At 38.9% G+C, this 14196-nt stretch overlaps 1 protein-coding gene across 1 annotated transcript in view; it reads left to right on the forward strand.

Annotated features, from left to right (window-relative positions):
- sfl (N-deacetylase and N-sulfotransferase sfl) overlaps positions 1-14196 on the forward strand; it is a 28082-nt gene that overhangs the window by 10063 nt on the left and 3823 nt on the right. Inside the window, exons 7-14 of the mRNA XM_071667994.1 lie at positions 2685-2811; positions 3369-3506; positions 5651-5811; positions 6531-6659; positions 6973-7155; positions 8172-8392; positions 10613-10739; positions 12335-12486. Of these exons, the coding sequence (XP_071524095.1) occupies positions 2685-2811; positions 3369-3506; positions 5651-5811; positions 6531-6659; positions 6973-7155; positions 8172-8392; positions 10613-10739; positions 12335-12486 (1238 nt within the window). The remainder of the gene's footprint in view (positions 1-2684; positions 2812-3368; positions 3507-5650; positions 5812-6530; positions 6660-6972; positions 7156-8171; positions 8393-10612; positions 10740-12334; positions 12487-14196) is intronic.

Below are 14196 nucleotides of genomic sequence, written 5' to 3' on the forward strand. Positions count from 1 at the left end.
TTGGAATGGGAATACTGTATGAGAAGTTACTGTAATTAGAAATTGTGTTTATTGTTTTAAGTAATAGTTACTTATTGCTAATCATCCCTATTGCAACCATGCATTGTGGTCTGCAATATTTCCTCATATCATCCCCCTTTTATACTTCGGTATGTCCCATGTCTTAGTTCTTTTAACTCTGTGTATGTTTACAGTAAAGAACATGCTGAGTATCACATTCACATCTTTTTATTTTTGGAAATTGGCAATGATTTTGTTAATGTAATGCCAAAACTTATTGGTGGGATTTGTTGCATTTGCTTGGAAAAGTGGGAGCTTTATGTATGTGTATGAATGTGTTTGTTTATGACGGTATATTTTTTTTCCTTTTTAGGTTTTAGTTTTATTGTGATCACTGACTGGCTGCTGTTCAGGATTCCTCTGGTTCAGCCAAAGTTGAAGGCTGATTGCCATGTAATCAGAGGAGCTTTATTGCATGAAAATGACTGATCAGAATCAATCCATCACATACACCATATTTTCATTTCTTTTGGTCTGCCTCATATCATTAACCATAAACCCACTCCAAGGGGTGGATCACTACATATAGTCTCTGAAATCACTCATACATATCAACCTATTCATATTTTATTAAAGTAAAACATGAACTTCTTCACGTATAAAAGTGCTTCATACTTTTTCTATTTACACACAAGTAGCTTCATCAGCTGAGACCAGTATCCCATTTTGCACCACCTCTGTGCACAGAATTCTTCCATTGCTTTCTGCCCCTTGTCACATGTCTGTCATCCTCAACTGAAGTATCCGAGTCATAATGAGCTTCCTTACTGCACCTTTTTATGTGTTCCATTGTCTACCTCTTTCCATGTATTTTTGGATTAGTACTATAATGCCATTATATAGGCAAGGGGTGTAAAAGTCTTTGTCTTGATTACAAAAGTATAAGTATAAGCTTGGGAACCATAACATGTTAAGTACTTAGTCAAGGGAAACCACAGAATGGTTGTAGGGCATAGTGGCTGAGGTTTCAGTTCACAATATGTGATTTATTATGAGTGATGTCACCAAATGAGGCCATTATTCATCTTTTACCACTGTAGGATGGGAATACAAGTTTGAAAAAGTACTAGATAATTTTTTTACCAACCTGTTATCTGCATGACGTTCTAAATGGCCATACCACACCAAAGATTTATATTCTTGCCCCTTTCCCTTGATTTCTTGTTGCTTCTTGCTCTTTTTGTCCTTTTATTTCCATTTAAAGAGAATTGGCATACTAGCTCATATTTGGGTTCAGAAAGTTAGTTGCAGAAACTTTTCTGAGATTAGACAGGCAAGCTAGCAATACACATTTTTTATGCCATCCATTGTTGAGTGTTGACATCTTTACAGAGCCTTTTTTTATATATATAGTGCATACCATTCATTTACTAAAGTTATTCTGTAATTGATGGTGGTAGAGCGATTACATTTCACTTTATGAAAAGATTTTGTGTAATTTTTTGAACCATGTATTAAATGGGATTTTGAGCACCAGTTTCAGTTGGCTTTCCCTGTCCATGCTAAAAGAATACTTCAATTTTTCCATATAATTTCCTATAATTGTAATTTTTTTTTTTTTTTTTTTTTTTTATACTTTGTCGCTGTCTCCCGCGTTTGCGAGGTAGCGCAAGGAAACAGACGAAAGAAATGGCCCCCCCCCATACACATGTACATACACACGTCCACACACACAAATATACATACCTACACAGCTTTCCATGGTTTACCCCAGACGCTTCACATGCCTTGATTCAATCCACTGACAGCACGTCAACCCCTGTATACCACATCGCTCCAATTCACTCTATTCCTTGCCCTCCTTTCACCCTCCTGCATGTTCAGGCCCCGATCACACAAAATCTTTTTCACTCCATCTTTCCACCTCCAATTTGGTCTCCCTCTTCTCCTCGTTCCCTCCACCTCCGACACATATATCCTCTTGGTCAATCTTTCCTCACTCATTCTCTCCATGTGCCCAAACCATTTCAAAACACCCTCTTCTGCTCTCTCAACCACGCTCTTTTTATTTCCACACATCTCTCTTACCCTTACGTTACTTACTCGATCAAACCACCTCACACCACACATTGTCCTCAAACATCTCATTTCCAGCACATCCATCCTCCTGCGCACAACTCTATCCATAGCCCACGCCTCGCAACCATACAACATTGTTGGAACCACTATTCCTTCAAACATACCCATTTTTGCTTTCCGAGATAATGTTCTCGACTTCCACACATTTTTCAAGGCTCCCAAAATTTTCGCCCCCTCCCCCACCCTATGATCCACTTCCGCTTCCATGGTTCCATCCGCTGACAGATCCACTCCCAGATATCTAAAACACTTCACTTCCTCCAGTTTTTCTCCATTCAAACTCACCTCCCAATTGACTTGACCCTCAACCCTACTGTACCTAATAACCTTGCTCTTATTCACATTTACTCTTAACTTTCTTCTTCCACACACTTTACCAAACTCAGTCACCAGCTTCTGCAGTTTCTCACAATTGTAATTAGTAATTGTAATTAGTGTACTATATAATAGAGCATATTTCCTAGGAATGTATAACACAAAGGTACCAGTTGCAGGATAAGCTTGTTCGATTTGTAAACAAGTCTTAAAGTATGATGATTTCACAGGCTCTTCTTGAATCTCAAAAGCGTCTTCAGGAAATGGTGCCTGGCTGGAAGTTTAATCTTGGCTTTAGTGGAAAGTACTATCAGAATGGCTACCCTGAAGAAAATGTTGGTGATATGGCTCTTCTTGGTTAGTATGATACTGATATTCATAGTTCATCAGAGTAGGGGTCAAAGTTATAACATCAGACTTGATTAACCAGCATGTTATGATTATGTTCCAAAAAGTAAGCCATTAAGAATTTGTTAATTAAACTGTGTATGTTTGTGAAGATGTCTCTACTTCTTGTGATGAGTCCTGTGAGCAGGAAGGATTGTTAAGGGTTATCTCTATGAAAGTCAGTTTGAGGGCATTATAACCTTTAGTACTATAGTGAGGAAACTGAGGCCTACTTTGCACTTTGCTAGTAAGTTATCATGGCAGTTTTTTTTTTGGGTCCACTTCAGCCAGTCAGCAACTGCCACCTGAATGAAGTCATCAACCCATTCACGCCAGCCACTAGTTGTTCATGGTTCTCTGATGTGCTGTCAGGGTGTTGCTGCTAAAGACTAGTTTTTTCTATTCCCAAGATTTTTTTTTTTTACTAACACGGAAAACTTTTGAAACCCCATGCTGAGGTTTCTTTTGCTGCATATTGTCCTGTCACCATAGTTGAACAAATTATATATTTAGATTCTCTCTCACAGAACATGTAGATGACTTTTGGTGGTTCGGTCACATGTGGGGCCACACACAGCCTCACACACTCACCCAAGAAAACCTTGAAAAACAGATGCAACTTAACAAGCAGTTTGCCTGGAACCACAACATACCAACTGACTCAGGTGAGTTGGATACTAGGGATTATTCCAGCCAACCCCATAAACTGTTGCATTTATAAGTCTTTCAGTCTGTCAGTGATAGCAACAGTAAGATAGTTTGATTTATTTTAATATGGTCAGAATTGAGGAGTGTGTGGAAAGAGAGGTCTCTCTCTCTGGGGGCAAAGTTGAATATGGTTGATGGTATAGTAGGCCTGACCAGATTTTAGGTAAATATGCAGAGGTATTTTCCATTAGCTGTGGTTTCGGTGCATTATACATGACAGCTAGAGACTGAGTTCGAATGAATATAGCCTTTGTTGCCTTTTCCTAGTGCTGCCTCGTGCGCGTGTGGGGGGAGAGGGTGTCATTTCATGTGTGGCAGGGTGGCGACGGGAATGAATAAAGGCAGCAAGTATGAATTATGTACATGTGTATATATGTATATGTCTGTGTATGTATATATATGTATACATTGAAATGTATAGGTATGCATATGTGCGTGTGTGGATGTGTATGTATTTACATGTGTATGTGGATGGGTTGGGCTATTCTTTCGTCTGTTTCCTTGCGCTGCCTCGCTAACACGGGAGACAGCAACAAAGTATAATAAAATGAGGATGTAAGGCATGTGTACGTGTAGGAAGAGAGGAAAGTGATTGGTTCTCAGTGAATGTAGGTTTGCGGCAGGGGTGTGTGATGTCTCCATGGTTGTTTAATTTGTTTATGGATGGGGTTGTTAGGGAGGTAAATGCAAGAGTTTTGGAAAGAGGGGCAAGTATGAAGTCTGTTGGGGATGAGAGAGCTTGGGAAGTGAGTCAGTTGTTGTTCGCTGATGATACAGCGCTGGTGGCTGATTCATGTGAGAAACTGCAGAAGCTGGTGACTGAGTTTGGTAAAGTGTGTGGAAGAAGAAAGTTAAGAGTAAATGTGAATAAGAGCAAGGTTATTAGGTACAGTAGGGTTGAGGGTCAAGTCAATTGGGAGGTGAGTTTGAATGGAGAAAAACTGGAGGAAGTGAAGTGTTTTAGATATCTGGGAGTGGATCTGGCAGCGGATGGAACCATGGAAGCAGAAGTGGATCATAGGGTGGGGGAGGGGGCGAAAATTCTGGGAGCCTTGAAGAATGTGTGGAAGTCGAGAACATTATCTCGGAAAGCAAAAATGGGTATGTTTGAAGGAATAGTGGTTCCAACAATGTTGTATGGTTGCGAGGCGTGGGCTATGGATAGAGTTGTGCGCAGGAGGATGGATGTGCTGGAAATGAGATGTTTGAGGACAATGTGTGGTGTGAGGTGGTTTGATCGAGTGAGTAACGTAAGGGTAAGAGAGATGTGTGGAAATAAAAAGAGCGTGGTTGAGAGAGCAGAAGAGGGTGTTTTGAAGTGGTTTGGGCACATGGAGAGAATGAGTGAGGAAAGATTGACCAAGAGGATATATGTGTCGGAGGTGGAGGGAACGAGGAGAAGAGGGAGACCAAATTGGAGGTGGGAAGATGGAGTGAAAAAGATTTTGTGTGATCGGGGCCTGAACATGCAGGAGGGTGAAAGGAGGGCAAGGAATAGAGTGAATTGGAGCGATGTGGTATACCGGGGCTGACGTGCTGTCAGTGGATTGAATCAAGGCATGTGTAGCGTCTTGGGTAAACCATGGAAAGCTGTGTAGGTATGTATATTTGCGTGTGTGGTTGTATGTATATACATGTGTATGGGGGGGGTTGGGCCATGTCTTTCGTCTGTTTCCTTGCGCTACCTCGCAAACGCGGGAGACAGCGACAAAGTATAAAAAAAAAAAAAAAAAAAATGAATATTTTCGTTATATAGTGATTTACCAGAAATTCCTTTCCTTTATATGTTTGAAGCAGTCAAGGCACTTCCTGAAATAGTGTATAGAGTTTGGCTGTTGATAATTGTGTTTGTTTTTGATGTACCATACATTTCAGATTGAGATTGGATGTGGGTGAATGAGTGTAATGTTTGTCTGTTACTGATGCGCCTTTGCTAAGTTATGAGAAGCAATTGCGTATGGTAAACTTTCCTTGAGATTCAAGAAATTTTGTATTGTTAACAAGTCCATTATACAAGTTACGTAAGGAGAACAGGTAATACCTGAGCTATACATGCTGCTTATGTTGCAATTTAATATGTGATTCATCATATCTTCCTCAGGGTATAGTGTTACTCCTCATCATTCTGGTGTGTATCCAGTCCATGAGCCACTTTATGATGCATGGAAGAAGGTATGGAATGTGCGTGTGACTTCTTCTGAGGAATATCCTCACCTGTACCCTGCCAGAATGCGGAGGGGCTTCATTCATCGTAATATTATGGTGAGGGAGAAGTTGCACTGATGCTTTTATTTTAATGTTATCATGGTATTATGGTTATGCAGTATCATCATGGTATTATGATTATGTAGTATCACAAAAATCCTTGCACTGGGCATACCTTGATAGATCCCTCAAAATGAAGTCTACTTTGTCATTACTGATCACCTTTCTTTTTCTCTTCTCTGAAGCTCTGTACTTGCTTTACTTTTGTTTTTAAGGGTATGATCCTAGTTCTGAGATATTATCTAATGACAAAGCTAGAGGCATTTAATACTGTTCATTAGTGCCTGTTAAACAATCAGGATGATATTCTCATGTGCTGACTAGCAGTCTTCCATAGTCAGAATGTTGATGCACCATTCCGAGGAGTTTCAGAGAGGTTTTCAATGAGTAGAATGTTTTCAAAAGTATGTATTTTGGAGATTTTTAATTTGAGATTTGTAATACTTGAGTGTTACATAATGAAACTTAAGATGCAAGAGAAAACCTTCATAATTAATGTATTTGCATCAGTCAATGAAACCTTGTTTGGAGATAAGGAAATCTGAAGTCATAACACCTGTAATTAAGGATGACAATACTTTTCTTAGACTATTTAAGAAATGCACATTTTATATATCATATTGTAGAAAATAGGCAGGCAATATTCATTGCTTCTTGTGTATGTTAGCAATTTATTTTATTTGTTTGCACATTAATTAATTATTTTCTTTCACCAGGTGCTACCAAGACAGACCTGTGGCCTGTATACTCACACAGTATTTATAGACAAATATCCTGGAGGGCGTGCCATGCTTGATGCTAGTATCCATGGGGGAGAGCTCTTTCAAACCATAGTGTTCAACCCAGTGAGTTTTTGGATGTTATCTTAAGTGGAAGTCTCATGCAATTTTTATGATTACGAGTGTAAATTGGAATTGCACAACTTAGAATGCGAGTTTTTTCCCTTTAGGCAGACAACTTTAAAAGAAATTGAATTTGTATGGAACCCCCTCTGCATTGAGGATCAGATTCATGTATTCCATTTTTCCTGCTCTTGTTATTGCTGTGGTTTATTGTTGAGAATATTTTGATTTTGCCCCAACAAAGATGATGCACCTAGCCTCTAATGACGATAGAGATTTTCAGTGAAAAGAAAGTTAAGCTTTCATTTCATTACAGATCAGTATCTATATGACTCATCTCAGCAACTATGGCAATGACCGGCTGGCTCTCTACACATTTGAGTCTGTCATCAAGTTTGTCAAATGTTGGACAAACCTCAACCTTCGAACAGTGCCACCCCTTCAACTTGGGGAAAAGTACTTCCACCTTTTCCCGGAAGAAAGGGATCCTATCTGGGGGGTAAGTTTTGCATATGTTTTGATATACAAATTGTAAATGCAGGTAGGTATTGAAAGATAGTAAGAAAGTGACAGGGACACAGATTTGTAAAGGAAATTATTTGAAGGCCAAGGCTCAAAGTGTTTAAGCACTTAGAGCATTTATAAAACATACAGTATTTCAAATGGATTAAAAATTCTGCTTCGTAATCCTACAATGTAAGCAAGAAGTCACCCTCAGTACAGCTGTATCATCATCAATGGAGAGAAAAGAGTATGTATGGTATCTTAGAGGACATTTTGCCCTCTTTTGCAGTCCATCATGTCTCAGCTTCTGCATGAAGTGCAGCTCCAAAGCTGCAAGAGCCCCATTAATGGGGTCTTGAGATTGTTCAGTATTATTGTTAACAATACTGCTAATGATGATAATAGTGATGATAATAATGATTTAGTTGTAATGGTATTAATGATGATTGTAATTATAGAATGATGATAATAATAGCAATGATAAGAAGAATTATCCCTGGGGATAGGGGAGAAAGAATACTTCCCAAGTATTCCCTGCGTGTTGTAGAAGGCGACTAAAAGGGGAGGGAGCAGGTGGCTGGAAATCCTCCCTCTCGTTTTTTTTAATTTTCCAAAAGAAGGAACAGAGAAGGGGGCCAGGTGAGGATATTCCCTCTAAGGCCCAGTCCTCTGTTCTTGACGCTACCTTGCTAATGCGGGAAATGGCGAATAGTATGAAAAAAAAAAAAAAGAATTATGTTGAAATTAGTAAAATTATAATTATAACAATATTACGATAAAGAAAATAGTTGAGTGGTATGACTGGTGTGAACATGATTGAATATATAAGGATATACTATAGCTGTGTGGTTAAAGGTACTCATTCAAACTCCTTGCTCTTGATCTTTCCTGAACAAGGTTTATACAGTCCATCTGTATTTCTAGAATTACTGCTCTCTCTCTCTCTCTCTCATCAGATTCGTACAATGTTTTGAGGTTGAAAAATGAATGATTTATACTTTTTTATTGCAGTATCCATGTGCCGATCGGCGCCACATGGAAATTTGGGCCAAGGGGAAGACATGTGAACAGTTGCCAAAGTTCCTAGTGATTGGTCCTCAAAAGACAGGAACGACAGCCCTCTACACCTTTCTGGCCATGCATCCTGCCATTATGGCCAATTACCCATCTCCTGAAACCTTTGAGGAAATTCAGTTTTTCAATGGGAAGAATTACTACAAGGGTATTGACTGGTAAGTGTGACATACGTAGAAACTATGTACATGTTTTTTCTATGTATGTAATTGCCCTTTCTAATTTCAGCAATGTAGGGTCAAAGACAAATGAATAACAGACTCAATTGCTTTTTTTTATGTTGAAGGCTTCAGTTACAAACAAAAGTCCACATCATGACTTATGTCTGCTCACCAGCTGTTTTACATAATATACTGAGGTCAGTGCCTCCCATCCACAACCAAACCCTACAGACTTTTCCATGGTTTACCTTGATTGTTTCATAAACCCTGGTTCAGTCTTTTAACAGCATATTGCCTCTATCCCATATGCACACTAATCTAGTTCATTCTATCTCATAAACACCACATACCCTCCTGAATGCTAAGGCCTAGACACTCCAAAGTCTCTCTCACTCCATCCTTCCATCTCTCCTTGATCTGGCCTTTACATTTGCTCTCTCTATCTATGATGAGGAGTTCCACCCCTAGTCAGTCTTTTATCATTCATTCTTTCCATTTCAGAACCATTTCCACTCTCGCTGGTCAGCTCTATAGTTCAGATTGTGTTTGCTACCACACCTTCTTATGTAAATGATCAACCCACCTAGTACCATGTAATGTCCACAGGGATTTCATTTCCCACATGTTTTCCTTATCCTTTCTTTTGCATTCAGGGCCCAAGACTTTTATCCATGCAGCACTGTTGGAACAACTATACTTTAAGAAATACCCATCTTTACCCTAACAACGACTGACATCTCCTTCCACATACTCTGTAATGCACCCAGGACCTTAGCATTCTCTTCTTCCCTTTGACCCACTTCAGCCACCATGATTCCATCCATTACTGCATCAGTTCTCAGATTCCTAGATCACTCCACCTCTTCCTTGTTCTTGTTTCTCTTACTTATGCTGTAGACCCATCCCTCTCTTATATGCCATTGCATTTATCTTCCTCGCCACCTTGTTTATAAATAGATTGCATACCCTTGATGTAAACTGAACTCCACCACAGACCACTAATCCTTCTTCCTTTCTTCTCACACACATACCTTTTTTTCTCCTGGCAAAAACTACTCTCTGCCTTCTGTAACTTTCTGTGTAATGTTCATAACGCTTCCCATGAGACCTCTCTTATCATCTGGGCCAGTTATATGATTTTCTAGATCATTAAGTACCATATACAATACACTTTCTTTCTCAAAGTTTTTCATGCACAGATTATTCATAACAAACCTTGGTTCACTGACCCTAACTCTCACTAGTCAGATATTGTATGTGTGCTCCCACCCTCACAGTCACCACTATAGTTACAAAGGATACAACAGTGTCTAGAGGTGATATTGTTCAAGTGGTTAGGGACTGGGTGAAGTCCAAATCAGATGCCAAAATAACAGAAACAGAAACTAACTGTAGGTTTAAAGGGTTAAGCAATGACATGGATGAATCTAACCTCACACTTGTTTGGGATTCTTGAATTAGACTCCTAGATACACATTTATTTGGTAGGAATAGAAGGATTTTCCCCAGGGGCTAATTTGTTTTTGCCTTTTGCCTTTTTTACCCCTCTTTTCCCTGGGCTTACCATGCTTGATGAAGATTCTGCTGAAATCCACTTTGTTTTTTTAGTTTTGTAACATGTGTTAGTTTCTCCTGGCTAGATGACTCCAAATCAGACTTAACCATTGTTGGTTGTCCCTTCATACTTTACCACCAATTTTTTGCTCCCGTATGGCTGAGATTTTACCTGGTAATTCTAGTGTCTTTAGTAACCCTTCAATGAGCATATCATATTTCTTTCCTGATTCCTCTATCTTGGTACATGTTCTTCATGCAGTCCAGAAATGATCAAATCTTTACATTTGATTAACTAATCCTTCAAATTTAGGTGCCACCCACCTAGCTAAGTTCATCAATTTTGGTTCACCAACCCCCTTACCTCTAGCTTTCTCTATAATCTTCCTTTTTGCTGATAAGTGCTTTTTATGCTTTGCACTTTTCTGAAATTTTCATATATCAGACCAAAAACCTCTCCTCATTCATTCTCTGCACAAGACCAGACCATTTCAGCACACCCTCTTCAGCTCTCTCATTTACTCTCTTATTATTACAACACCTCACTCTTACACTTGGTTACTTACTTGATCAAACCACCTCTCACCACATATTGTCCTCAGAGGTTTCATTTGCAGCACAACCCCCTTTTTCTGCACAATCTCATGTTTTGATTTTTTTCAGGTATATGAAATTCTTCCCAGTTCCAGCAAATTCTTCTAGCAAGTTTTTGTTTGAGAAGAGTGCCACTTACTTTGAAGGAGAGATGGTGCCAGAGAGAGTCAAAGCCCTTCTCCCTCATGTAAAATTGGTGAGTGATTTTTTGTCCTTACCCGCCTTTTCATGCATTATAGTCTTATTAGTTATAGATGTATTTTGAATGTATCAAAAGACAGCTGACTTGAATATTTTGTTCTAAATAAATCCCTACTGTAATGAAAGATTCAATTGACTATGAATCAATAAAAATTGTAGTTAGTGAAATATACTGCAGATATTCATGTCCTTTTGTATTTCAAAAACACATGCTAAGTCCATTCACTGTATACTTAATTGGTAGATTCATTCCAGTTTTACTTATTTGACATACTTGCTGTGAATATGCTAGTTTGCAGGCTGAAGACTCAGTCTGATTAACCAGAAGAAAATGATGATAGATTTTTAGGAAGGGTACTTTGGATAGGGTATGAATGAGTGTCAAGGGTTCTACGAACATTTGACTAAAATGGAGTAAGGGTTTCTAGTAAGTATAGATTATTATGCAGTGGAAGGAGATGGACATGTCAAATAGTTACTTGGCCTTGGCCTAGCATAGGCCCATGTCTTTAGACACCCCATTGCATCTGATCCTCTTATGTGGGATTTATAACAAGAGGGGAGGTTTGAAAATGTGTATAATCATAGTCTAGTCACCTGAGGCTCCTAACCAAGGCCAGTACATTATTAACCCCAAAACACCTCCAGATGGATATGTACATGAGCTGAGCAATACTTCTAGACAGATACTTATACATTGAGTTTTGCACCTTAGTTTTAAGGCTCTGCACTGAGCATGAGTGGTAGCTGAGGTCACAGTGTATGATCATTTCTTCTTACAGTCAAGCATCCTCCAGCCATGCCAAGGCGAGCATATTTTTGTGAGTTTAGTATTAGTAATTGTACTGAATTTTATAGCTTTGCTATAATGAAAAAAAAAGTCATGAATTATATTGATTTTAGCCTCCATTTCAAATAGGGCAAACAATGGACTGTAGTAAAGCATGGATGCCAAGATTACAGCAGCACCCAGACAGGTTTTGCAAACACTAGTAACATTTCAGTGAGCACCGGTACCCTTGCAAGTACTGACCTGTCAGAGTTGCTGAAGTATGGAATGTTATACTAAATATGTCCTTTAGAAGATTTTTTAGATAAAGCTCATAAAGCATTGTGTTACAAAATATCAATGCTGTTATCTTCGGTAGTTTGAATTGGGAAGTTTTGATTGTTCATACTCTGACTATTTTATTTTTTTCAATAGGCCTGGAAGAGTGTGTTCATTTCAGTTCTGTGATTCTCTTTTTTGAAGTTGCATCAGTAATGTTACTGGTATTACCCACCTGGGTATTGAGAGGGTTAGTGACAGCTGCATAGTGAACCAGCACTTTAGGTTGAGGCACTAAAAGCTAAGAAACAGCACTAGAGTTCACCAATTATGGAGACTTTTGTTGTGACTACCCCCTTGAGGGAGTTTCCAGAGAGAATGGGTGTCATAGAGTTAGATCATTAATCTTTTAAGATAACTATGGTAACATTGCTATGAGAAAAGATTAACTGAACTCACATATAGTTAAGAGATATTAGTGGAATTTGATGTAAAATGTATTAAATTCAAGTACTTTTATGCTTTTTGTATTATACCCTCAGGTGATAACAATCATCCCTCCCAGTAAACGAGCATATTCTTGGTATCACCACATGCGTGCCCACAGTGATATCACATCCCTTCAATTTAGTTTCCATGAGGTTATCACAGCTACTGAGAAGACTCCAAGACAACTCAGGAACTTACGCAACAAGTGAGTATATATATATTCCCTGGGGATAGGGGAGAAAGAATACTTCCCACGTATTCCCTGCGTGTCGTAGAAGGCGACTAAAAGGGGAGGGAGCGGGGGGCTGGAAATCCTCCCCTCTCGTTTTTTTTTAATTTTCCAAAAGAAGGAACAGAGAATTGGGCCAGGTGAGGGTATTCCCTCAAAGGCCCAGTCCTCTGTTCTTAACGCTACCTCGCTAATGCGGGAAATGGCAAATAGTTTGAAAGAAAAAAGATATATATATATATATATATATATATATATATATATCTATATATATATATATATATATATCTCTATCCCTGGGGATAGGGGAGAAAGAATACTTCCCATGTATTCCCTGCGTGTCGTAGAAGGCGACTAAAAGGGGAGGGAGCGGGTGGCTGGAAATCCTCCCCTCTCGTTTTTTTTTAATTTTCCAAAAGAAGGAACAGAGAAGGGGGCCAGGTGAGGATTTTCCCTCTAAGGCCCAGTCCTCTGTTCTTAACGCTACCTCGCAAATGCGGGAAATGGCGAATCGTATGAAAAAAAAAAATATATATATATTTTTCTTTCTTTCAAACTATTCGCTATTTCCCGCTTTAGCAAGGTAGCATTAAGAACAGAGGACTGGGCGTCTGAGGGAATATCCTCACCTGGTCTCGTTCTCTGTTCCTTCTTTTAGAAAATTAAAAAAAATGAGAGGGGAGGATTTCCAGCCCCCCGCTCCCTCCCCTTTTAGTCGCCTTCTACGACACGCAGGGAATACGTGGGAAGTATTCTTTCTCCCCTATCCCTATATGGTTTTGCTTCATTGCATATGACTGATAAAGAATTGATGTGATCAAATGTGGCATTTCTTAATTTTTTCATGGCATTAACATGAAAATGGTGATCAGGTATGTAAAAAATGATATATGGATAGGGGAGAAAGAATACTTCCCATGTATTCCCTTCTTGTTATAGAAGGCGACTAAAAGGGGAGGGAGCAGGGTGGTGGAAATCCTCCCCTCCCGTCTTCTTAATTTTACAAAAGAAGGAACGGAGAAGGGGGCCAAGTGAGGATTTTCCCTCTAAGGCCCAGTCCTCTGTTCTTAACGCTACCTCGCAAATGCGGGAAATGGCAAATAGTTTGAAAGAAAAAAGATATATATATATATATATATATATATCTATCCCTGGGGATAGGGGAGAAAGAATACTTCCCATGTATTCCCTGCGTGTCGTAGAAGGCGACTAAAAGGGGAGGGAGCGGGTGGCTGGAAATCCTCCCCTCTCGTTTTTTTTTTTTTTTTTTTTTTTTTTTTTTTTTTTTTTTTTTTTTTTTTTTTTTTTTTTTTTTTTTTTTTTTTTTTTTTTTTTTAATTTTCCAAAAGAAGGAACAGAGAAGGGGGCCAGGTGAGGATTTTCCCTCTAAGGCCCAGTCCTCTGTTCTTAACGCTACCTCGCAAATGCGGGAAATGGCAAATAGTTTGAAAGAAAAAAGATATATATATATATATATATATATATATATATATATATATTTTTCTTTCTTTTAAACTATCCGCCATTTCCCGCATTAGCGAGGTAGCGTTAAGAACAGAGGACTGGGCCTTTGTGGAATATCCTCACCTGGCCCCCCTCTGTTCCTTCTTTTGGAAAATTTATTGTTTTTTCTACTTGGTCGCTGTTTCCCATGTCAGCGAGGTATATACATATTCTTTTTTCATA

The sequence above is a fragment of the Panulirus ornatus genome, chromosome 2 (genome assembly GCF_036320965.1).
Source record: "Panulirus ornatus isolate Po-2019 chromosome 2, ASM3632096v1, whole genome shotgun sequence".
NCBI classification, from domain to species: Eukaryota; Metazoa; Arthropoda; class Malacostraca; order Decapoda; family Palinuridae; genus Panulirus; species Panulirus ornatus.